We start from the raw sequence: 24446 nt of genomic DNA on the forward strand, positions 1-24446 counted from the left end.
TTAGTTAATTTATCTTTATTTTTGTTGAATTATTCGTTAATGGTAATGGTAATCTTCGTCTTTATAATACCTGCAGTTAATTGAAAAACATAAATAAATGACAAGAAGAAAGAAAACACTAACCAGTGCAAAGCTAATTAGAAGAAGCTCACCTGTACGCTTCAGCGCGCCATGTGTGTCGTCATCATGTGGGTGTGGCCTATCCAGTGAGCTCACTAGTTTCGTTCAGTCTCATGAGCTGCGCTAGTGTTTTTGATTATATTAGCCCAGGTGCGCGCTTTTGCATCTTCATTCCGCAGAGGTAAGACATTTTTCTCTTGATATCCATCCTGTTCACGGGTAACAGGCAGCATGATGGTTTGGTGGGTTGTTTTATTAAAAAAAAAAAAAAAAATCGACGCAGTCTTGAAAGAAACCTTTTTTTTTTTTTTTTTTTTAAAGAAAAGATCCTTGCGACTTTCAACCAAGAGATGCTAAACTTGAAAAGTAATAGATAGATAGATAGCAGGCAATAAATAAACTATCTATCTATATATATATAGTAGGCATGAAGTACACTTTATGCACAGTTGTAGCTTAGTAAAGTAAAGCAACTTTAATTTTGTGCAAATGTTGCTCTCAATGTAGATGTCTTTCTCTAAGGTAAAGGAGGATAAAACCTTTTAGAGAATGTAAAGTGTAAATAAGGCTAACATCAGAGGATAAAAATAATCTTTGGCTGCAGAATTTCAATAAAATGAGGCTGTCAGAGATTTCAAAGGCATACAAATAAAGAAGCCCAATTCTGATTCTGAGAGCACACTGATAATTTGATTCTGAAAAAGAGGTTTTGAATGAATAACTTTCTGTGCGTCACACACACGTTCACTGTTACTATATGATGTCATGTCAGCACTTGTTATTAGTGTGTTCAGGTAAGCGTGGGCACATTAGATAGTAGATCATTATACTGTAAGACACATGGTTACTGTACATGGCTTGTGAAGTTTAGTGACTGACAAAACTTTCTAATCTATAACATATAGTATTACTGTCGTAGTAACTACAGTATTATATATCTTATATAACCCTACATATCTGTATCCTACAGAGGTATTAATTTATCATTTTTAGATGCTTTGTACATAATTGCCCCCATACTGCTGTTTATCAAGGGATGGTGTTGTGATTGACCTCCTACACTTGTGTTGAAACAGTGATGTTTGAAAGGAAGTCTGTCTCGCTCAGTTAAAGTAATTGTAATCCAAAGGTCAGTATGTTTAGGATGAAAGCAGTGTTTAGGAGTGGTCAGGTATATCTTCAAAACACAGTTAATGTTCAAGCAGATTAGTCACCCTCTCTGATGAGAAGTTAATGTTTGCAGAACGAGAAACAAACTGTCCTGAAAGGAAAACAGATTAATGCAGTGCTTCAAGGATAAAAGTGAGTCAATAAATCTTACAGGTCTTCATTATTTTCTCATAATTATATTAGTGACCACAAAAGCAATGTGTCATATTGTGCCGTCTATCTGTGTTCACGCCATTCCAGGACTTAAAACGTGCTAAATTGTACTACATGTTACTTTTTTACAGGCTACCCAGCTAACAAATGTTCTTCCAGTAACATTAATAGAACTTTTGTTTAAAGTAGTCTTTTTAATAATATTCTAAAAATGTTAGCACAAAAATGTTATATATGGGTCATTGACGAATAAGATTTTTAAAAGTGTAAAAAAACATAATGGAGATATAATTAATTTTGAAGTTTTATTAAGTGTTAACAATAAGATTATGTAGTTTTTATAATCAATTAACACTGCTTTTGTCATTTTTTACAAGATGGACAAAATTTGTCAACAAAAAAGTCATTCTGTTTAACCAAAATTTCGGTTTTACCGAATGACACTTTTGGTTATACCAAATGACAATATTTTCAAATAATGCTAACAGGCTGATATCTAGCTAGCTAGTTAGCTGACAAAAGGACAATCAAACATTTTATATTTAGTACAAGTTTTTAAAATATTACAACATTTTCCATGTTTTATAGCAGTTGTACCGAATGACCTGATGTTTCGGGACATGCGTATGAGCAAGTGAAAACATGAATTTTTCAAATAGTTAAAAGAGAGTTAGTTACTTTGCTTCATGACCATGTGGTCCTTTGCAGGTGTCTGAATGATGTCACATCCTGTCACATGATATTGACCGCATGACTTGATCCAAAATGATCCCTTTATATTGGTTACTCCGAATGACATCAATAAAATTCATTTTTCCGGACATTCTTTCTCATAACAAAGCAACGACGTCTACACATAATTTTAATACCATGTTGCACTGTTGATATATGATGTTATAAAATCATGCCAGAATAAAAAATATATACATTTATTACATTTTAAGATATTTTAATCACAAATAAAATGGCTGTATTGGCCTTTGGACGGTTAAACCGAATGACCTTTTGACACTTCAAAATACCTTTATATGTAGCAAAATATAAATAAAACCTTTTGGATTCAATAAAAGAGATCTAGTTGTACTACCTTACATACTTTGGATGTCATATCTTTGTTTTTTTTTAATTATTATTAAGGCCTTTGGACAGAAAAATGACCCATCACATCATTGACCCATATGCATCATTCAAGTTTTCATGAAATGGAAGTTGCGATAGTCTACCCTATAGTGTGATGTTTATCCGAATGAAACAGCTTCTCAAACAAGAAAAAAATGTAGGGAAGGACTTGGTTTTGTTCATTAGGAATTGATTGGATGGTTGTGGTTTGCTATTGGTGGATCTCATGTGAGTGACAGGTTGTCCCGCCCTCACACCAGTAAACACATTATCAAAGAAGAGATGTCTCTGCAAGAGGGAGGGAAAGTTATTTTGATTTTATTTGTAACTTATAATTTGTAATTTGATTATGAGGGCACATGAATTTAAAATTAATGACATGCACAGATCAATAATTTATGATAATGTAATATAGAATTGTCCATTTTGATTTCATGGTGACTTCTAACATTATTACTGCTTGCTTCAGAATGTTCAGCGATCATTCAAAAGTAATGTTTTCAAAATGATAAAATAAAACATTCCCATGATGTTTTCACTAACGTTCGCATAACCAATGTTTCAAAAAAATTGGACGTTTTGAATGTTAGCAGAAAATTGTTGTTAGCTGGGTATATCCTATTATATTTCTCATAGCCAACCTAAAAAAAAAGCATAACAAAAGTCTGTCAAGGGATTTTAGTGAGTGGACTGAATGTACCACATGCTGTGCAATGTACAAAGATGGGCTTGACTGCGCAGATTGCATTTCACCTGGGTAACGGAGTACTTGAATTGACGCATTCATGCCCAAAGAAAAGAGAAGGTCGAATCTGAAAAAACGAACCCAGGGAAAGTGCGCCAGAGTGAGAGAGATGACATTTCTGCTCGAGTCTCAGGGTGTTGGGTTACATTGGGTCAAAACAACCGGTTGCCAACTGCATAATGTTGTCTCCTTCTTTGGTTGCTCTTAAAGGATTCATTTAGCATCTTTATGAGCAGGCTGAAAGCTCGATTTAAACTTGTTGACGTTCATAAATTGTGTAAGCTGTTGATTCAGAGCTTATTTTTGGAAAGGTCTTCTGGGAAACTCCTCTGGTGTCACCTGCACTGTTTAAACGTAAGCTAAGCTCTGGGAGACAAACAAGATGGAAAGGAAATTAAATTATGTCACACAAAACGAAACAGTCTCTATGTAAGCAATAAGATGCGAGAGGCTGTGCTGTATGGTGAATAAGGCTGAAGGCTCAAGGGCATTGTTAGGCACGACGCAAAGCCTCATTGATCTGAGGATAAAGAGGAAAAAGAAACCCTGTATTACTCAAAATAGTTTGTTTGTAGACATGAATGTGTGGGTGTGTGATCCGAGGCCTTTTTCTTTGCGAGCACACATTCATATGTGAACGAACATGCATGATGAACATGTTCCTGAACACTAAATGTTTCCCTTATTTTCAATCTCCCCCATTCATTTTCAATGGATTTTCATTTTTTGACCAATATAAGCTCAGATCAATGAGGCCTACAACCAATCAGTTCCAAAAATAAACACAAAACCTGGCCTAACTGAAAGAAAACAAATTGAATCCAATATTTGGTGATATGTGGGGGGGGAAAAAAATCCCAAAAATGTTGAAAAGTAGTTATACCCTGTGTGAGCAAAGTCTGTAAGTTTTAGACCAATACATTTTCAGGAAAAAGAAAAATCCTCTCTGGGTCAAAATGACCCGAACACAACATCAAGACTCTTGCTGCCTTCACATGCTAGCAGAAATTTCCTACTTCCCACCTCTGAAGTCGTAATTATAAGTTTCTCACGTTCAAAAGCCTTGTTGAAAGAATAGGAATCATGGAGGACGCAAGGTTCATTTTTGTCTATTTCTTAGGCAAATCTTATTAAAGCCAAAATGTATTGAACATATATTTAGTCAATGTATATGGATTTTGAATAAAATGAATAAAATATTCAACAGATTTTGAATAAAATGAGCGCCCCATTTGTTGGCAACCACTTAAACATTGCCTACGATAGGTTAGGATAGGTAGGTAGGATCTAGATACTGTCGGTTGCTGACGATTCTAGTGTTTCAGTCATATAAATGCTGTTTTTCGATGTGTATAATACATACAATATACATCCAATGGTTATTTATATACATAAATATACATGACTAACGCATGAGATGTATATGTAGTGGGAAAAATGAATTAAACTAAACTCTGTTCTTTCCTCCACCATATTTAAAATGTATGGCCCGCCCAACTCTGAAACTCAGATAGCAAAATTATCTTTCCCAGTCAGAAATATGACTTGAGAGGCTGTTCATGTCCAATTTCTAACTCCAATAGCATGTGAAGGCAGCATTAGACTTGATATAAATGTGTTGAGTGCACTTTGTGGGACTTTATACATGCTTTATTCAAGCATATCAGCCTTGTGCTTAGTTTTAAATCAGTTGTAGTGCACAAAACATAGTTCAAAGGGCCACAGAGATATGCAAATACAGAAAACACACCTGGGCATGCTGAAACCAGCAGTTTTCAATGTCAATACAGAGATAAATATTACAGGAAGCATGGCTAATGCACTAAATTACATTTCTAATCAAATTTACATTGACCAAGTCAGAACGAGTAACTACTCAAGCGATTGGTATGTTTATTTGCATGCATCTAAACATTGATGCCAACCTTTGCTTTTTAATGACAACTGAGAGCTTTTGACACGCCAAAAGTCTGAACTGCAGTCTACAACTTCATCCTAAAAACAACCTAAGTTGAGTTGAAAATGGACGAACTCAGCAATTGGCTTGTTTTAACCCAGCGGTTGGGTTAAATGTTTGCCCAACATGCTGGGCAGTTTTATTTAACCCAACTATTGTTTATAAATTACTATGTGGCTGGCTTAAAATGAACCCAAAAATCATACACATATGAGGCAACAATAATAATCAAAAGGTGAACATTTATTAATAAGCAATTTAATAAATGTTTATTGTTTAATTAATATTCTTTAAACTTATAAATACATGTTCATTTGTTAAACATATTAATAAATGTTAATTTCCAACATACTTTGGGTTCATGTTAAGCAAGCAATACAGTAATTTTTAAGCAATAGTTGAGTTGAACAAAACTACCCAGCAGAACTGCTGGGTTAAAACAACTCAATCGCTGGGTTTGTCCATTTTCAACCCAACTTGGGTTGTTTTTAACCCAGCATTTTTTAGAGTGTACAGTATACACAATATAAAGTACTTTGGCATATACAGTATGTAAATGAAATGGGTTATGCAAATGTCCTTTAATTTTACATTCAGTAAAACAAATAAACAATCATGTGTTTATCATTACCAGTGCAACAGTGAAATGGATAAAGATTCAGGTTTTTGTCTCCAGGAAACATTTGTTGCTGGGTAAAAAGCAATGGCCTATAGTTTTAATTCAACCTATTCAAATTCTAAACCACTATGAATGCTCTACCTACCCTGGACCACAAAACCTGTCAGAATAGGACAATATTTAGCCAAGATAAAACTATATGAAAATCTGGAATCTGAGGGTGCAAAAAAAAAAAAAAAAAATCAAAATATTGAGAAAAAAATCACCTTTAAAGTTGTCCAAATGAAGTCCTTAGCAATGCATATCCACTCACAAAAATACATTTTTGATATATTAACGGTAGGAAATTTACAACATATCTTCATGGAATATGAGCTTTACTTAATATCCTAATGATTTTTGGCATAAAAAAAAAAAAAAAAAAAAAAATAATATCGATCATTTTGACCCATACAATGTGTTTTTGGCTATTGCTACAAATATATCCGTGCGACTTATGACTGGTTTTGTGGTCCAGGGTCACATATGGTATTCAGATCATTACTCATTTCAGAAAATACTGGCAATTTAATTTCCAGTACAAAACTGGAATTTCATTTTTTTCCTGGCAAGTATTAAAGCCAATGATCACTTTAATATTTTAGGGGGAAAGCCACCTGCCTACTGTAATTATTAACTCCTACAGAAGAAAAACATGCTTTAGTAAGGGCTTTTACTAAAGATGATGATCGAGGGACTTTCCTTGAGTTCCTTGCAATGCAAGAGTTGAGCAGGTCATGAAGGCGTACGCAAATATAGAGAGGGTGAAGAAAGTCATCACTTCCTCATCCTCATGTCGGTCCAAACCCTTTCTGTGCAAAGCAAAAGGAAAAATTTAGCAGTACATTGAAAGAATTGAATGGGGATGGATGTCGTCAGGCTCCAAAAATGACAAAAAAGCACCATGCCTACAGTAACCAATGCGAAGATCCCAAACAGTTTTACAACATCTAATTTACTGCCTTCACATCCTGTTACTATGAAACTTTTTGTTCCTGGTCTCTCTCTCTTCTCTGTCTCGCTTTCCCTAGCCCAGTGTTTCTGCCCTGCTATAATCCCCTCTTCGACTTCATTTGCAGATGTCAGTGATCTAAACAATCAAGAACTGGAGACCACAGCGGAAAAAGCCACAGAAGAAAACAAAGGAAGCTCTCAGACAAGGGAGATCATTCTGCTTTGACTTAAAGCTGCTGGTAAGTTTAGAAGAAGTTTCTATTTAATGTTTTTTTTTGCTTCACTGTTGAGTTGAAATGACAGCTAATTTGATTTTACTTAATTTAAAGGTGCAGTAAGTGATTTCTGAGAAACATTGTTGAAAATTGAAATCAAACAACAATTTTGAGAATATATGCTAGGAGCCTGTGTTTGCATAGTGTGTTTGTTATTTTGGGGGCGGAGCAATGAAGGGAGTGTTTGTTGTGTCGATTTCAAATATCAACAGTGTTTCTCAGAAATTGCTTACTGCACCTTTAAGGCAGCAACTAAACTTAAGTTTTATTTTGAATTAGGGGAAACTTTTTACTGTGTTTACTGTAAAAATCTGGAATTCAAAATCTAATTGAAAGTTTAAAGGATTCTGAGACATCTAAAATGAAGCATTATGATGTAATATATACACAAGACATATTGTGCACTATTTCTAGGTCTCTAAACTAAAACTTTTTATTTTAAACAAACTTTTCACTCAAATTGTTATATGGGTGATCTAACTTGTAATAAATTGTACAGACATAAAATATTAATTATAATAATATAGTTAAAAACAAAGAATAAATACAACACAAAATTAAAATATATTGGAACAATGCGAAATAGAGGCTTAAAATGTTTTTGAAAGTCTCTTCTGCTCACCAAGGCTGCATTTATTTTAAAAAATACAGTAAAAACATTAACATTTTGAAATATTATTATAAAATCTAAAATAATTTTTTTTATTTGAGTGTATTTAAAAATATAATTTATTCCTGTGATGGCAAAGCTGAATTTTCAGCAGCCATTACTCAGCAGCCAATACAGCCATATTTTGGCTCTTTATATTCAAACACATTGATATTTATGAATAGGACCTGCGGGAAGATGACTTAGAAAGCTGACCCTTGATGTTCTAGCCTTCCTCTATTGTTACTTCATATTGATTTTTGATCTTTTGTTTAAACAAGAGTCTATTATCTGCCATTGTGTTGATCCTAATCCTGACTACTATAGTGCGTCACGTGAATGTACAGCACTTTTGTCATCCTCTGCACGCTCAGAAGCACATGGCATAATGATTCGATATTAGACAGCAAGGACAACAGGGCTTATTGGTATTTCTGTCATTAGATTGTTTGGTTATGGCCCGAGGACAGTAGTAGCAGGTGTGTGTGCGTATGCTAACACTCACAACCATTTACATAAATTGATTGCTTATTTTTTTTATAGTTTTTTATAGAACCATTTCATGCTATGTTTCAGACACACGCACCCCAGAGAGCACAACAGGATAAAGTTACAGCCATGATAACAACCTTTTTTTTTTTTTTTTTACGTTTAGGTATTTATTTCAACAAAGCACTAATGCTAAGTATTAAAATTTGGTTTAATTATTTACATGCTTGTTGAGGAAATGATGTGCTATTACTTCTTAGTGATCAGTTTTAAAATCTCCACCTGGTTTATAATTAAAGAAAGGAGTGGGGGGTGGGGGGCGACTCTCACAGTGCATTATGGGTATTCCCTAGCCGTTGAGTGTACATTGGTTGTACAGTTGTTATTGAGGTTCATTATGGGATTGAATGAGTGCACTCGAAAATGTCCACTATGGTTTCGGACACCACTACAAATGGCTGTACCCTCAAAATCAAATAGTGCCCTTATTTACAGTTTCTCTCAATTGCTAACACACAATTCATGAAACAATTCACCATTTTCTCACAACTATAAACACAATCTCGTCACTACGCACAAACTTCCATGTCAAAATCAAATATTTCAGTCAAAAACTTGTTCACTTCTGTCAAAATCAAAATTTGGTCTCAGATGACACACAAAACCTGCAAATACACAGACTACTTTCCTGCCCAGTGAACACTAGTGAGATCAATTCATAATACTGTAACAAAAATACCTCTTATTGGTATTCAAGAATAATTTGGCAGCTCAGTGTCTATTACAGTATACAACATAAATGAAAGAGCGCAGATAGAGTACAATGCAACAATGAACTTTAGGAAAAATTATTTTCATTTCACTACTGTAATGTGATCTTACAGGAGATGAAGTAGATAGTAGTAGTTGATCTTATAAGAAGAAGAAGAAGAAAAGTTAAAAAACCAAAGAACTAAATAGGAAATGTGTATGCAACACAGTACAATATACTGTCAATTACAGTGATACATAAATAATGAAATAAATTCGCCATCCTCTGCAACTTCAGCCAAATTTCATTACAGTATACAGTACAATAGCAGTTTCTTGGTCTTCTGACAAAAGACAAAAAAATCTGCAAAAAAAAAAAAAAAAAGGCTACAAATAAATTTGACAAATGTGAGGGTGTACATGTGCTACAGTTTACTGGACACAGAATAGTGAAATTTCTCTCATATAAAGTACTGTTACTGTGTACTGTAATTATACTGTATGTGTAAGTAGTAAAAACCCTGTCAGTGATTCTAGGATGCAATTTATAAAGCACAATCAGCTGTGCTCCTGTTTATATTATCCCCATATCCCGAGATTCTGATTGGAGTTTCATCATTTCTGCTACTGAATGTTTACTGATGGATAAATCTGTGCTATTTGAGTTTACATAGTGACACTTGTGTTAATTATACTGTGTTTGTGTTTTCTAAATGAGAACATGGTTAAACCACTGTAAAATAGAGTTTTGCAGAAATCATTAAGAAAAATTATATTATAAAATATATATTATAGTTTTGAGAAATTTAATAAATGGTTTGAGAAATTGTGTCAAATGAATCAGTTATAGTGTGTTAGCAATCGAGAAAAACAGTAAGGGTATAGGGGGCAATTTCGAACAGCCTCAGAATAGCAACACCCTAGCAAATCACACAGCAAATCATAGCAGCTGCACAACAATGCACTAAATGCTCTATCAACACCTGTTATGTTTATTGATCTAATCTGTGAATGAAATACTGTAAGTGTAATAAACTAAACTGAAAGTAAATGTTCTGCTGTTCTACAAACACTCCAAAGAATAAATCTGAGAACTAAGGGCATGTGTGTGTGTGAGAGAGAGACAGTGTGTGGTTAATGAATTGTAAGAGTTTGGACAAGGGCTTGGTTTCCCAGGTTGCAGGTAGACACAATCTAGTATTTACTAAAAATCGCGTCACCCTTTTGCATCACTAAGCAACTGGTGACCTGGCCAAAGTGAACTACCTATTCTCTCCCCTTAGAAGTCACTGTATTCCAAGAGGCCACTGATTATATCACAACACAAAGCCAATATAAAGACACAGGAGACGTTTGCACAGTCTGTGGTTTGCCAGTAAGACAAGCCCAACAGGATGAAAGCAGACGCTGTGCATCGTCATGTTTGCCAGTATAAAAGCAAAGAGACCAGCACATGACTCTCTCGCTTTACATCTACGTCATCAAACTCGTGAGCAACATTTACCTTTTCTTAGTAAAGTAGTATGCTATTCTGAATTCAGCTACTGTCTCCATATAAAGAACTTTTAAACTGAAAACAGGAGCAGCTCTTTCCTAATAAGAGCATTAAGGATTCTAACAAATGCTTAGAACAGGGTTCATCACCTTTGAACACAGGAAATGATGTGCTAAAGTGCAAACAGTGTGCATCAGTTAACTGTGATCAGCTGATCTTTACTGCTGTAAACAAGACATGCAGTAGACAGGCTTCCACACAAATGAGCAAGATGCTGGTTGTTAATTCCATCCAGTCTGCACACTGAGATTTAAAAGCCTTTTTTTTTCTCATTAAAGTGTCATTAAATGATTTTCTCTTCTACTGTGGATCAGCAGATAAAAACATGGACTCCAGCTCTGGAGAAATGGACAAAAATGGAGAGGAAGTCACAGGTTTGTGATTGTTCGAATTCCTGATTTGAATACATTCACATGTTTTCTTTTTAAGGATTTATTGATGAGAAATACTAATGCAATAGAGACATGCATTAGTGATTTTACTATGTTTAAGGGCTATTTTTAGACACAACATTAAGCAAGAATGTCTAAAACTCCTTTAATCACAGTTAAATCACTGTAACACAGTAGCCTTATGATATAAGACACCAATATTGAATAAATAATTAATAATACAAATAACAATAAACAAAACTCTGGTAAATAAAATCAGACAGAACCAAATCTGACCTTACTTTACAAACAGATTGTCTCATGACATCTTTAATCTCCATTTCTGGAGATCAATTTAAATCTGTCTTTCTTATTCCTGGCCTCTTCAACAGGAAGGAAGAAGTCACGTTTTAAGCAGCTAAAGACACGTTTCTTTGGGAAACTGAAGAAAAAGGAAAGCGAAGGGCTGATTAAGCAAAGCCAGTCCGCTAGTGATATCACTGCTCCAGAGGGCAGAAGGGAAGTCTACGACTCTGAAGACGAGATTTCGTAAGTCGCTGATATGTCAGTAAATTAAAGTGCTCCTATTATGCTTATACTTTCATGTTGTGTGTAATATAGCTGTTTGTGAATATAAAGGTCTGCAAACCAAAGTTCACGATAAATTGATTAATATGCAAGTTATTCCAGTCTTACTTCCTGCACGAACCTACGTAGGTTTGAAACAAATTTGCGTAATGTCAGCCTATGGTCTTCATTGGCTGTCTGTGAACAACGTCTACTTTGACCCTCAAACACTGTAGTTGTAGCCGAGACTGGATATGTATTGTTCATGTTGTCAACATGTCGAGAAGATACTGTTCTCTGTGCTGCCAAAGCAAATCCACTTTGCAAGCACTTCCAGAGGATGAGGACTTGGGCTGAAATTGATACATTAAAACTGACGTCATCATTACTGTTTGTATCACTGTGAATCAAGTGCTGAGGAAGATCCTGAGCTGAAATTCAGATATGGTAATGGGTGTTTCATTTCCAACACGTGCTGTAAGTGATAGACAAATCACAACAGACTGGGCCATCTGACCAATCAGAGCAGAGTACACTCTCAGAAAGGAGGGGTTTAAAGAGGCCGAAATCTTTATCAAACATTTTCAGACACAGTGAGAAAAGAGGTGATGCTGCAATGTGTATAATGAGAAAATTAAAGGGCCCTATCAAACACCCGGTGCAATGCGGCGCCAGGCGCAACGCAAGTGTTTTCTGCTAGTTTCAGCCTGACGCAGTTATCATTTTCACGTCCCACGCCACGTTGTTTAAATAGCAAATGCATTTGCACCTATATTTTTGCCCGTGGACGTGCTGGTCTGAAAACGAGGTGTTCTGGCACATTCTTGGTGCGTTACTATTTTTTTTACTTAAACAAATATTAAAAATAAAAGGATTACAATGTAAAAGATTATTATTGTGTGCATTAAGATAAAAATGCCTTGGTGGAATCCGGCTTTTTCCTGTAGATGGTCTGCTTGTGCTTTAAACTTGTGCATGAGCAGATCCGTTTCCTCACTAGAGAAGCGTTCAGTTTTTCAACTGGCTTTTAAAGGGAATGGGAGACAAGACTCTGACTGATTTATTGCACATTATGCCCAAAACATTAAGAGAATAGGGACAACCCTTTTAGACCGGGTGCGCCGACCATTTTTCCCATCGTTAAACTAGCAAAAGTGGATTTTGATCGTTAGTGGATTTTTTAGATCGTTAAAATAGGGCCCAAAGTGTTTTTTTTTTTTTTTTGGATGCATGTAAACCTATTGTAGGAGACCTCCAAAACAAATAAACAACATAAAATAACATAATAGGGGCACTTTAAAATCAATGAGCTGTCCTGTTTATTTACTCATCTGATTAGATGTGCATATATATATATATATTATATATATAAATATATAAATGAACTTACTGAATCTGATCCCCAGGTACCCGCAGTGTCTGAGCTCCAGGGCGCTGTCTCATGATAGCATCTTCTTTACCGATCAGACCCAGTCCACAGAACCAACACGAGTTCTTTCACAAGAGAACGTTCATGGCAAAATTAAGGCCTTACAAGTAAGGGAATGTTCTTTGTGGGAAAACCAACAGCTTGCAAATGTTTTTGTTCAAAAGATCGCAGAATAATTTCAGATACTCTTATTATGCTCAGGCAGTGTGCTTTGTTCAACTGTAATTCAGTTCATTTAATAGCAAGCGGTTTATATTTTGTTTCCGCAGTTGAAACTACAGCAACAGAACTTACATCTAGGTCCTCCTCCAATGTTGATTCCTGGTAAACGCACAGAGGACTCAGGAACCACTTCAGAGGACGATGGTTTACCGTGCAGTCCACCTGAAACGTCCTTCCATGAGCGAGTGATGCACGGAGCTGTTTACAAGGTAACAGAACAATAGAGATGGAAAGCTTAGGCTTAAAACATAGCGGACATTTGCTACTACTTTAACTTTGACCTTATTGATGGAATTTTTCTTACAGTATCCTGAATCTCAGAAACATCTGAGCTCTCTGAGTTTAGCAGGAACAGGAAGTGAAGAAGAGGAACAGGTAATATTCATGTATAATAATAATAATAATAATAATAATAATAATAATACATAATATTGACAAACAAAATTATTCAAAACAATCTTTGTGAATAAACATTTACAAAGAAAAATTTGGTATATATACACATTACTGTATGTAAATATTGTCTCACTCAGGGCGATCTTTTCCAGCCATCATCAAGGCCTCTATCCCCAGTCTCCAAACAGCCAGTCATCTCCCCCACCTCAGCCTCGACCACACCCACTTCAGGAGTTGACTTCAGTAGTCCTGCATGTTACATGGCCAGGCTGGATAACTCGGCTGCCCGCCATCGCATGTCAGTCAAACCGAGGAACCAACGAGCCAGCACAAGGGGAAACAGAGTGCCAACGGTAAGACCGTGAGGGTGATAAAATGCAGATTGCCTCAGCTACTTCACATCAAGCTGTATGTATAATTAGTCATTTCGGGCTTTCTTTTCCAGGTATCACTTTCTCCCAGGTATCGTTCAGAAAGCATCAGTGATTTGGACAATGTTCTGTCTGAGGAGGATGATGATGAAACCATGACGTTCAATGACACGGTGCACCATCGCTTGTCTTCCTCTCCGACTTCGGATCTAAAAGAGAAACCCACCTCTCCAGAACCTACAGTGACAACTCCTGCAGCTTCAGAGCAGAACCAGGAGGAGAACCCCAACAGAACTGAAATTCATTTCCTATCTCAGGGTGCTGAAATCCTAAAGTCAGAACAATCTCCTGAATCTGAGGGGAGAGTCACCACAAATCCTCTTTATTTGCAGCCCATGTCCTTTGGCTTGACCTTGAGCTCCTCAGGTCCACAATCACCTTTAGGACTTCCAGAATCTGCACAACCATCAAGAGAAATAGAGTCATTAAGAGCCCATTCACCTATCCTGACACACGATACAAACGACACCCAGATTCAGATGAGTGAGAATCTTATGTGTGGAACAGACACAAAGGAAAGCACTCAAGAGGATGCATCATTTAGACTATTTCCTGCACCTCTGCCTCGCATCACAAAGCCTAAAATGGAAACAAGAAGCCCTCCATCTCCAAAAGGAGCCATGGAGGCCTCAACAAAACCTTGGGAAGCTGGAGTGGAAAGTGACAGGATGCAGTTTTTCATTGCATCTGCAAAGAATCACTCCAAAACAACAAGTGAGACTGTGACAAAGCAGAATGAGGGACATTTGAAAGGTGCTCCAGGAATCAAGACCCAATCCAACAAACCCAACCTAGAGTCGCAGAAAGATGAAGCGAGAGAAACGAAACCAACAGAGTTTCAGAGTTTCCTCCGTCAAACACAAGATAAAAAAAGTTTTCGTAAAGAAGTAACACCTCCTATTACGTCCAAACCAACAACAGGAACCAGTCTTAAGAAGACAGACACTGCTACAGAACATGTGGAAACAGAGAAACTAGAGGAACCTGAAGACAGGAAGAATACTTTCGGGGTGCAGCTCCGCACAACCTCTCTGTCGCTGAAATATCGCTCTGAGGTTTCCAAAATTAAGGATGAAACCAAACGGTACAGTTTAGAGTCTAATACAGCACTAGCTGTCTCAGAAGATCATTCTGGGAAAGCAGAAACCTTCAGAAATATGTGTGATGGCAATTCCAAGAGTAAACACAGCGTTCCCAAAAAACAAGATTCACAGAGCCTGGAGTGTCAGCTTGCTGCCCAAGACAGTGAGTGTAAATGTCTTTCTTCTTTCTGTTGAAATATATACAGAATATATGATATCTGTTTGTTGAATTGGTTCATTTGACATTTTATTTCAAAGAAAGAAACTAAAATGTTTAAGGAACTGGATATTTGAACCAGGGTTATTATAGTTAAAGTCCCCTCATTATTCTTTTTCGAGTATTACCTTTCATGTAGTGTGTAGTACAGCTGTTTGTGAATGTAATATGTCTATAAAGTTTGAAAGATCAAAGTGCAAGCAAATAAAGTTAGTCTCCTAAAAACTGCTGAAACGAGAAACGAAACATCAGCAATTCCAGTCTCACTTCCTGTTACATACCTATGTAACAATGTAACAAATTCGGATCATTCGTGTGACTGAGTATCAAGTGCTGAGGAAGTCTCCGGAGCTAAAATTCAGATATGGTAATAGGCGTTTCATTTCCAACACGGGCTGTAAGCGATAGACTAAGCAACGTATATAATTCAATCGTCAATCAACGAAAACAGCTGTTATCAGAATTTGTCATCCAAAAGTAGTAATAAGTTACTGATTATTGCGTTATAACACAGAAAACAAAGTGAAATGTACAATTCTTTCTAGTTGACATGTGTCTTAATAAAAGTGTTTTTTTGTTTTGTTTTGTTTTTTTACACAGATGGAAAACCATCTATCCAAAATACAATAGGAGCAACTAAAGAGGCTGTGTCTGAGCCAGGCTGGATGAGTCTAGCCAGAGAGAAGACCAGGGCTTACCACCCATTATTGAGCAGATTGGCCACAAATCACTCACCAGTCCACCCTTCACCTTTAACAGCACCTCCTGCACAGCCTCCCAAACCAGCCTTACAGCCTAAAACACAGCCGCTGACCACTGCGCTTCATCCTCTGAAAACACAGCACACACTGAACACACCAATCCAGCCGGCCTCACAGAGACTTCCTACTAAACCAGCACCTAGTGGAACAAAAGACAAGCAGGTAACACGGCTGGATAGCACAGAACACACTTCATATTTAATATATATACACAAGAAAAAATCCATGGAAAAAAATCAGAAAAAAAAAAAAAAAAAAAAAAAAAAAAAAAAGGTACTGGTAATATTCTGCCAGGACATTTTCCGTTGAGTTTACGTACATTTCCTTCAAACCTAAAACACAACACAATGCAATGCGCAATTCAAAATATGTGGGAAAAAAAAAAAAAAAAAAAAAAAAAAATTATATATATATATATATATATACACACACACACACACACACTGAACAAAATTAAAAACAACACTTGTTTTTGCCCCCATTGTTTATGAGCTGAACTCAAAGATCTAAGACTTTTTCTATGTACACAAGGCCTATTTCTCTCAAATATTGTTCACAAATCTGTCTAAATCTGTGTTAGTGAGCACGTCTCCTTTGCTGAGATAATCCATCCACCTCACAGGTGTGGCATATCAAGATGCTGATTAGACAGCATGATTATTGCACAGGTGTGCCTTAGGCTAGCCACAATAAAAGGCCACTCTAAAATGTGTAGTTTTACTGTATTGGCGGGGTCCGGGAGGGTCCGAAAACCAGTCAGTATCTGCTGTGACCACCATTTGCCTCACGCAGTGCAACACATCTCCTTCGCATAGAGTTGATCAGGTTGTTGATTGTGGCCTGTGGAATGTTGGTCCACTCCTCTTCAATGGCTGTGCGAAGTTGCTGGATATTGGCAGGAACTTCAACACGCTGTCGTATACACCAATCCAAAGCATCCCAAATATGCTCAATGGGTGACATGTCCGGTGAGTATGCTGGCCATGCAAGAACTGGGATGTTTTCAGCTTCCAGGAATTGTGTACAGATCCTTGCAACATGGGGCCGTGCATTATCATGCTGCAACACGAGGTGATGGTCGTGGATGAATGGCACAACAATGGGCCTCAGGATCTCATCACGGTATCTCTGTGCATTCAAAATGCCATCAATAAAATGCACCTGTGTTCGTTGTCCATAACATACGCCTCCCCATACCATAACCCCACCGCCACCATGGGCCACTCGATCCACAACGTTGACATCAGAAAACCGCTCACCCACACGACGCCATACACGCCTGCTATCTGCCCTGTACAGTGAAAACCGGGATTCATCCGTGAAGAGAACACCTCTCCAAAGTGCCAGACGCCATCGAATGTGAGCATTTGCCCACTCAGGTCAGGTCGAGACAATATTTTGGTAACACTTACAATAACTCTGGTGGACATTCCTGCAGTCAGCATGCCAATTGCACGCTCCCTCAAAACTTGCAACATCTCTGGCATTGTGCTGTGTGATAAAACTGCACATTTTAGAGTGACCTTTTATTGTGGCCAGCCTAAGGCACACCTGTGCAATAATCATGCTGTCTAATCAGCATCTTGATATGCCACACCTGTGAGGTAGATGGATAGTGAGAAGTGCTCACGAACACAGATTTAGACAGATTTGTGAACAATATTTGAGAGAAATAGGCCTTTTGTGTACATAGAAAAAGTCTTAGATCTTTGAGTTCAGCTCATTAAAAATGGGGGCAAAAACAAAAGTGTTGCGTTTATAATTTTGTTCAGTGTATATTAATCAAAAGACTACATGGAATATTTAGTGTTCTATATTTTATTTTTCATATATATATATATATATATATATATATATATATATATATATATATATATACACTTAAGTTTCTTAGAGTGTAGATATATTTAACATTTAATATATATCTACACCTCTATATATATTATAAATGTTAACTGAAATAAAATGTATAATATTTAATTATATATATATATATATATATATATATATATATATATATATATATATTGTCATTAAGATGATGTAAAGTAAAGATCTAATATAATAGAAGACATTTTTTAAAAGATTATTCTTTTGTTCTTTGCAGGACAATGGTAGGAACTGTACAGCAGAAGATGACACAATAAAGAAAGCAGGAGCCTCCAACAAGATGGATGGAAATGCAAAATCCATCACACCTAACACAGAAAGTAAAGCACTGATTTGACTGTCATTTTTAAAATGTTTGCAATTTTTTACTGTTCATCAAAGCTTTGTCATTTGATATAGACATTGATGTGTACGTTTGTGTTCCTCTGCGATAGCACTTACCGCCACATCTGAGATTCCAGCAACATCACCGCCGGACGTCTCTCAGCAGCCACGGTCAGATGGAGCTCAGCCGTCCTGGATGGAGCTTGCCAAGAGGAAGTCTTTAGCTTGGAGTGACAAAACTTTAGAATGAAGATGAGACAATCAACCAGAGACATTCAGTGATGGACTGATGAAGTGGTGCAATATCTAATGTTACAAGGAATGAATGTAATACTGTGTGTGAGATTGAGTGAGTAATTGATAAATTGTTATATCTTGTATGCTAATATATTGTATAATTATAATTCATTCGCATCATTAGAAAGATGTTACTCTACAGATTTACACAAATGTTTATAATTGATCAAGCATTGTTATTTACATAATTATGAATGAAGAACATGTATATCTATAGTTTGTCAGCATCTTTATACTATGTTACTTCAAAACAGCTGATAATACAGTGATAATAAACTTAAACAGTGACTACTTATGCTTAGTAGATACAGTGGGTCAGTGTTATTGCATTATATACAATATATCAAAGTGGTATTTATAAAATGCAATCAATACAAACTTGCCTTACTCCATGAGAACATGATGGTTACACTGCCCTCTGGTGGACACATCATATCTTGACTACAAGAGTATCAAACACATAGGTCAAACATAATAAATCCATGTTTATATTCCATTCAAGTTGGGATGACACGTGGCAATTAGTTATAGTGATTATGGATAATCAGTGATTCTCAACATTTATTTTATGAATGTCTACATCTTACCAACTCTTACTCCGACCTTTTCTTAAAACATCCACCTTATTTTTCAGGTAAGAGCGCAGCGGTCAATTTGTAAATTAATGGTCTGACTTCCGGTGTCATTCGCTTCCAGTTATTTTATTTTTACCTGTACATAACAGCTGGTTATGCTGCTTGATATCGCAAACTGGTATTTCTTACCCTATTAATTTAATGTATTGTCTTAATTAGGCCTATAAACACGCTGGTTTGTAGCGCAAACAGTTTTACAGTTTACTGCTCTTTGATATAGAGGGTATGCTTAGACGTCACTTTCCCGCCAGAACGCGCTCCCTCAGCTGGACTGAGTGGCAAAAGAACCTGCTGCATACTGGATTTAATAGGGAAAACTGCGAAAACGCGAGTAAAACAAACAATTACACTAAAGGTTGGGCTCGAAAGTGTTCCTTATAACATGTCAAAGAAACCTAATCCATGGATATTGGCATGCAGCCTGACATTTCCTGACATTTATATGTGCCTGATTTCGACGCCGGGGAAATACATAATGCAAATCTGCCTGTGAACGCTTTATATAAATACAATATAGGTAGGTCTAAATCGGAGCGATCACTTCATATCGTCCAGCCCTAAAACTTGGATAGTTTTTGTCAGTGTTTATTTAAAAACACCCAATTATGCAGAATATAAGATGGTAAATATTTAATTGATGAGTTGTCAACACAATATATAACAATACAATATATAGGGTATGATTTTACCCCAAAATCCAACATTTTGACACAAAATGATAACTGCAAAACATGTTTCTTTGCCTGGAGTCCAGCTGTTTCTGTGAATTGCAGCGACCTATTTGCTTCTTTTTTCTGTAGCTTTCAGCAGTCTGTAAAAATATAACTCAGATTTTGTGTCAAAGCTATTTGTACAGTCAGTCGCAAAGCTCTTTCCTGTTGGATGTGTTTTGTGTGTTTTTCGCGGCATTCACGCTGAAAACCAATGCTGCCACAGTCGTTTGCCACTCAGTGGGCGCAACCGCAGTCGTAACGGTCGTACCCGATCATACCCTCTATTCTTCTCGTTCTTTCTCTATGGAGCGCACATTCACAGAAAACAGCTTCCGCGTTGAAAAATAAGGTAGATAGCTAGCGGCTAATAAATAGGAAGTCTCGCACATTCACAGAAAACGCCTTATTTTTCAGGTAAGAGCGGGCACGGCCATTTGTAAATTAATGTGTCTGGCTTCCGGTGTCGTTCGCTTCCATTTACTTTATTTTTTAGATAAAACAGCTCGTTATGCTGCTTGATATTGCACACTGGTATTTCTTACCCTTTTAATTTAATGTATTGTCTTAATTATGCCTATTATAGTGCAAAGTTTCACAGTTTATTGCACTTCTTCTCGTTATTTCCCTATAGCGGCTAATAAACCGGAAGTCTTGTACATTCGCAGAAAAGGAGAGGATTTTTGAATGGCAGTGAAGCCATGCAACTAACGCCGGGTCCTAATAGAGACCAATTTTGTCACCACACCGGATTACATTCATAGCCTATACACACACTCACACTATATAGAACATATATTTTTAGCAGTCGTGAAGTAATTACTTTTTCGAAATAAGTACTCTAGAAAGTAGGCTATGTGATTTCGGTGCAGTCCTAGAGTTAAAAGAGCCAATTGGTGTTCTCACAGAAGCCTCACATGTGCTCTCCAACGCGCATGCTCATAGGGCCTGTTTACACCTGGTCACTTCATGCATTTTCTCTGATCGGATAGATATCCGATCGTGAAAAGACCAGGTCTAAATGCCCTCCGAAACGCATTTGAGATGGATTTAAATCCGATCGCTCAAACCACTTCAGGAGGTGGTCTGGGATGCATTCCAGTCAAAACTGAACAGGTCTAAATGCATCTGGTTGTTGAAACCACATATGTAAATTTAACTCCTCCCAAAAATACTAAAAAATAAACGTGTGAGAGCATGTTATAGGCTAAATAACATGTTATAGCTAGATATGACAGCGCCACTGCAGCACGCATCGCTGCATTAGAGTAGCTGAGTATCTCTTCAGCAACACAACGTGCAAACTGCCGCAAATCAAACTGAAAGTAAGTCTCAGGTGCTCAAAACACAATAATCTTCATTAAAAGTAATGAGCTAAAAAGTAAAGCTGATTATCAATAAAATACAGCTCATATTTGTTGCTTTCGGTGACGTGAACTCCATGAAATCTGCATATAGTGCGGGAATTGAAGATCGGATCTATGTCCGTTTTGCGGAGACACATTTATGTGGCCAAGTGTAAATGCAATCGTTTTTATAAATCAGATAGCTATCCGATCAGAGAAAATGCATGAAGTGACCAGGTGTAAACAGGCCCATGGATATACCGATTTTAGCGTGATTTGGGCCAAATAAGTAGGCCTACAATTTATTATATATAATCCTACAAATGTCTAAAATAGTGCTAATGACCAAACACTAGGTGTGCCACATCTGTTATACCCATACACCTTTATAACAACACAAAACATGACGGCATAGATACTGTGTACATCCATTTATCGAGCGATCAATCTATTATCCATACTTTTATTCAAGTATGTTTCAAGCACTTCGACAGAAATGTATAATCAAACTAATGATGAACACTAAAGAAAGCTCTCGAACAGGGAGCCGACTTGAAAGAGAAAAAAAACCTAGGCGTAAAAACAGCGAAAATTAGGAATATACAAAAGGGACGCAAAAGAAGAAGGTAAGTTGAAAATGAGGAGTGGATACGTCAGGCTGTTTGAAGTTGGGCATTGTATTGAGGCGCTATTGTGTCTGACGCCGAGCAATATAATGAAGATGAAGAAAGTGAGAGATAGGGCTGATGTTAATAATGCGTCGACCCCCCGTTGCTCCGACTCACCCTCTTCATCGCCTAATTGACCGGGCAGGGTCCCCTGAGTCCTCTGTTATTATTTATTAACAATTCAAAGATAAATAATTCACAACTTGGAAAAGAAGCTAGCGGACAGAAGCTCTTAATTGAGCTTTGGAAAGGAATGGCGAACCCCCTGTCCTAAATTTACGCCTTCCTTTATCTTTATTTCTTTCTTATTGTCTTAACTTTGTATCACACTAAATGCAAATCAGGCAATATAGCCTACTTGTAGGGTGAATTCAGGTTGATTGGGACACTTTTTTTCCATCTCAATAGCAAAAAGTGTCCCAATCGCTATCTTGCTTAAGGTGCAGTCACATTTAATGCTGTTTGGCGACCAACAGAAAGTTGCTTGGTTTGGAAGTGACTTCCGTGTGAGCTGCTAAGATCTGTTTCACTGACATTCTTCCAAATATCTTTCTTTGTGTACAGTAGAACAAAGAAATTCATACAGGTTTGGAACTACTTGAGGGTGAGTAAATGATGACAGAATTTTCATTTTTGGGTGAACTATCCCTTTAAGCTTTTCTTTCAAAGCTTTGAGATCATGTTTCTTTCTGCAGTCATTACAAGTAAGATAATAAAATGCAGGATTGCACTTGCCACACTGTAAAAAAATAATAGTTGGTTTAACTTAAGTTACCTGGTTGCTTAAACATTTTGAGTTCATTGAAATTAAAAATTTGATTTAATACAATGAAGGTGATTGATTTAATCAACAGAAACTCAAAATATTATGTTATCTGAACCACATTATCTAAGTTGATTTGACAAAAGAAACATGTTGTGATAAATCATGAAAATAATTTTTACAGTGCACTAGGTGGTCCCAGCTTTATAGCATTGTGGCACCACTAACTTTGTTCCAGAAAATGTAGAAATCTATTTATGTTATCAACTTTTAAAACATTTTTGCACTTTACTTTGTTTTTTGTTGTTGTTCTTGATAAATTCAACATAGTCAATGTAGACACTGAAAACTGTAAATTGTTCATTTTAAGTTATTTATGGCGCAATGTCATTTACAGTAAACAGGGATCCAGAGGGATTAACCCTCCTCTTTTACTGACAGAACAAGAAAAGCTGAAAAATTCTGCCACAGGATTTTGAAATGATCTTATTTTTAAAAAAAAAAATGTCTCATGCTTATAGAGAGCATGCTAAGTTTGATCAACACAGTTCTTTAGGGCTTTAGATCATTAATAAACCAATCTTGATTCAAAGCAGCTAATGCTTAAAGTTTGCTTTTCACTGAAGTACAGTTTCTGCTGGGATATAATAAGTCAGAGAAATATCCCTCTGAAGGTCTTCTTTAGCTTGCTTCTCATCGGGGAATGGTTCATCAGAAGTTTTCAACAAGGTCCATACAAATCTCCAGTTGCCACAGTACTACATACGGAGCCTTTAATGATCGCTGCTTTGGGGGAGAGTGCAGATGGGAAGATAGTTTAACTTTGCTCCCTTTATATTTGTATTTTTGAAGACATCACTGTAGACTTCGCTTAATCTAAAAGTACATCAAAGCTTCTAATGCAGCTTGTGCTAAACATTTGTCTGGTCCTTATTACCAATGTGTGTTATGCCCGTGGGACACTGAAGAGTCTAAAAGGAAAAACAAACATGCGCCTTTAGCTCACAAATAACTGTTTATGCTGGTACAAATGAGCATTCTGGGTAAACAAATACTCTTGAATGCTAAAATTAAAATTTTTGGTGCCTTGTGACTTTGTGTAAATGATCAATAGCAATGGTTTATCCCAGATCAAAAGATTTTAGTCAGGTGTAACGATGAACTTTATATCAATAAATAAATGGCACCAGTTTCCAACTTATTAATGACACTCTGCTTTTATGAGCACAGAACTGCACTGCTTCGCAAGTGGGTCCCGGTCCAAGGTGGAAACACCTCTTCAGAGACACTGCATTTTGCTTGCTTGATCTATCCGAGTATATTCCGACCCATCTCTCGTATGCTGTAAAAGCAGATCTCCAAACCCGCTGAGAACCGGGTGAGTTCTGAAGCCCGGGCTGGTGAATAATAGAACAAAGAGAGAATGAGCCTTCTGAGGTTCCACTGCTCTTCAGTACCCCTCTGTTGCGCGCAGGGGGGAAGAGGGTGGAAAGAGATCTGCCTTTTCATAATAGAATGTGCTGATGGGTAGAAAACAAATGCAAAAAAGACATATTATTGTATTATGTTTGGGTTAGATAACAGATGCCCACACATACACTACGGGGGTTGATGGGTAAAACTTCATCTGAATGTTTTGCTGTTGATGGTGTGCTTTTTATTCAGGTTTCCAAAAGAGGTATTATTAGTTTTGGTGACTTAAGGCTACATTCGCACTGCAAGCCTTCATGCTCAAATCCGATT

At 36.8% G+C, this 24446-nt stretch overlaps 1 protein-coding gene across 5 annotated transcripts; it reads left to right on the forward strand.

Annotated features, from left to right (window-relative positions):
- Positions 1–166: 166 nt before the first annotated feature.
- On the forward strand, positions 167–18885 carry cracdlb (cracd like b). 5 transcript variants are annotated; one of them, XM_051906661.1, is made up of 13 exons: positions 167–301; positions 7002–7115; positions 10323–10528; positions 10912–10968; positions 11358–11514; positions 12939–13068; positions 13231–13392; positions 13490–13558; positions 13717–13932; positions 14025–15255; positions 15910–16232; positions 18178–18280; positions 18395–18885. In XM_051906661.1, the coding sequence occupies exons 3-13, from the start codon at positions 10459–10461 to the stop codon at positions 18532–18534; spliced, it is 2658 nt and encodes an 885-aa protein (XP_051762621.1). In that variant the 5' UTR covers positions 167–301; positions 7002–7115; positions 10323–10458; the 3' UTR covers positions 18535–18885. The 5 variants fall into 5 exon arrangements, with proteins under 5 accessions (XP_051762621.1, XP_051762614.1, XP_051762630.1 ...); XM_051906654.1 differs by having other exon boundaries at positions 171–301; positions 14025–15261; XM_051906670.1 differs by having other exon boundaries at positions 171–301; positions 13732–13932; positions 14025–15261.
- The last annotated feature ends 5561 nt before the right edge of the window (positions 18886–24446 follow it).

Source organism: Ctenopharyngodon idella, chromosome 1 (genome assembly GCF_019924925.1).
Source record: "Ctenopharyngodon idella isolate HZGC_01 chromosome 1, HZGC01, whole genome shotgun sequence".
Taxonomy (NCBI): Eukaryota; Metazoa; Chordata; class Actinopteri; order Cypriniformes; family Xenocyprididae; genus Ctenopharyngodon; species Ctenopharyngodon idella.